At 50.8% G+C, this 945-nt stretch overlaps 1 protein-coding gene across 1 annotated transcript; it reads left to right on the top strand.

The window, feature by feature from the left end:
- Positions 1–234: 234 nt before the first annotated feature.
- On the top strand, positions 235–945 carry LOC106818498. Its single transcript, XM_014823197.1, has one exon. The coding sequence runs from the start codon at positions 235–237 to the stop codon at positions 943–945; it is 711 nt and encodes a 236-aa protein (XP_014678683.1).

Genomic DNA, 945 nt, shown 5'->3' with positions numbered 1-945 from the left:
CCCTGCAAAGTTGACCGATATTGTAATTCTTTATCTGCGAGCAGGCACCTTGTCTAGGGGCCATTTTTCGTCTCTGATGACGTTGATGATAACGCGCGGATGTTTTAATTCAGGTATAGCCTAGCTATTTAGCTGTTTATGGTGATGGTGTCACTTGAAAAACACTCAGACCTCTGATCTGCAACAGGTTGGCAAAGGAAGGACATCCTGCTGTAAAATCGAAACAACACAAACATGACTAGTCATAATCAAAGAATCCGTACAGGCGGTGCTGGCTCCATTTTAAAAGCCAGTAGTGCCTCCGGCTTGGCAGACCTCGGGGTGCGTGGGGCTGCAGGGTCGGGCCATTGCGACGAATCTAGCGAACGCCCAAAGTCCTTCCGTGTTGGCACGCTCAATGTGGGCACAATGCGGGGTAAAGCTAGTGAAGTTGTGGAGACAATGACACGGAGAAGAATGGACTTGTGTTGTCTCCAAGAAACGAGGTGGAAGATGGATGGTGTCAAGATAATCGACGGTAAAGACTCGCGCTACAAGTTCTTCTGGTCCGGAAATGACAAGGGTACTAGTGGGGTAGGAGTATTACTGGCGGAGGAGTGGTGGGAGAAAGTGTTTCAGGTCATGAGAGTCTCGGACAGGGTTCTCCTAGTCCGAATGGTCATCGGCAGGACAGTGTTCGCGTTTATTTGCGTGTATGTGCCTCAGGTCGGCCTCAGCGATGCTGAGAAAAACTGCTTATACCAAATGCTGCACAGTGCTGTTGCCAAGGTCCCGGCCTCGGAGCAGCTCATCATTTGTGGTGACTGGAACGGGCACACTGGCGCTGAATCTACTGGCTTCAGAGAAGTGCATGGTGGGCAGGCCATCGGGCAGCGGAACACCGAAAAGGAGAGAGTGTTGGAGTTTGCGGTTGCTAATAAGCTCGTTGTTAGCGAACTCCTGTAG

The sequence above is a fragment of the Priapulus caudatus genome, unplaced genomic scaffold, assembly GCF_000485595.1.
Source record: "Priapulus caudatus unplaced genomic scaffold, Priapulus_caudatus-5.0.1 Scaffold2284, whole genome shotgun sequence".
NCBI lineage: Eukaryota > Metazoa > Priapulida > Priapulimorpha > Priapulimorphida > Priapulidae > Priapulus > Priapulus caudatus.
Note: the sequence above shows the minus strand (reverse complement) of the source record. Positions and strands in the feature narration are given on the sequence as shown.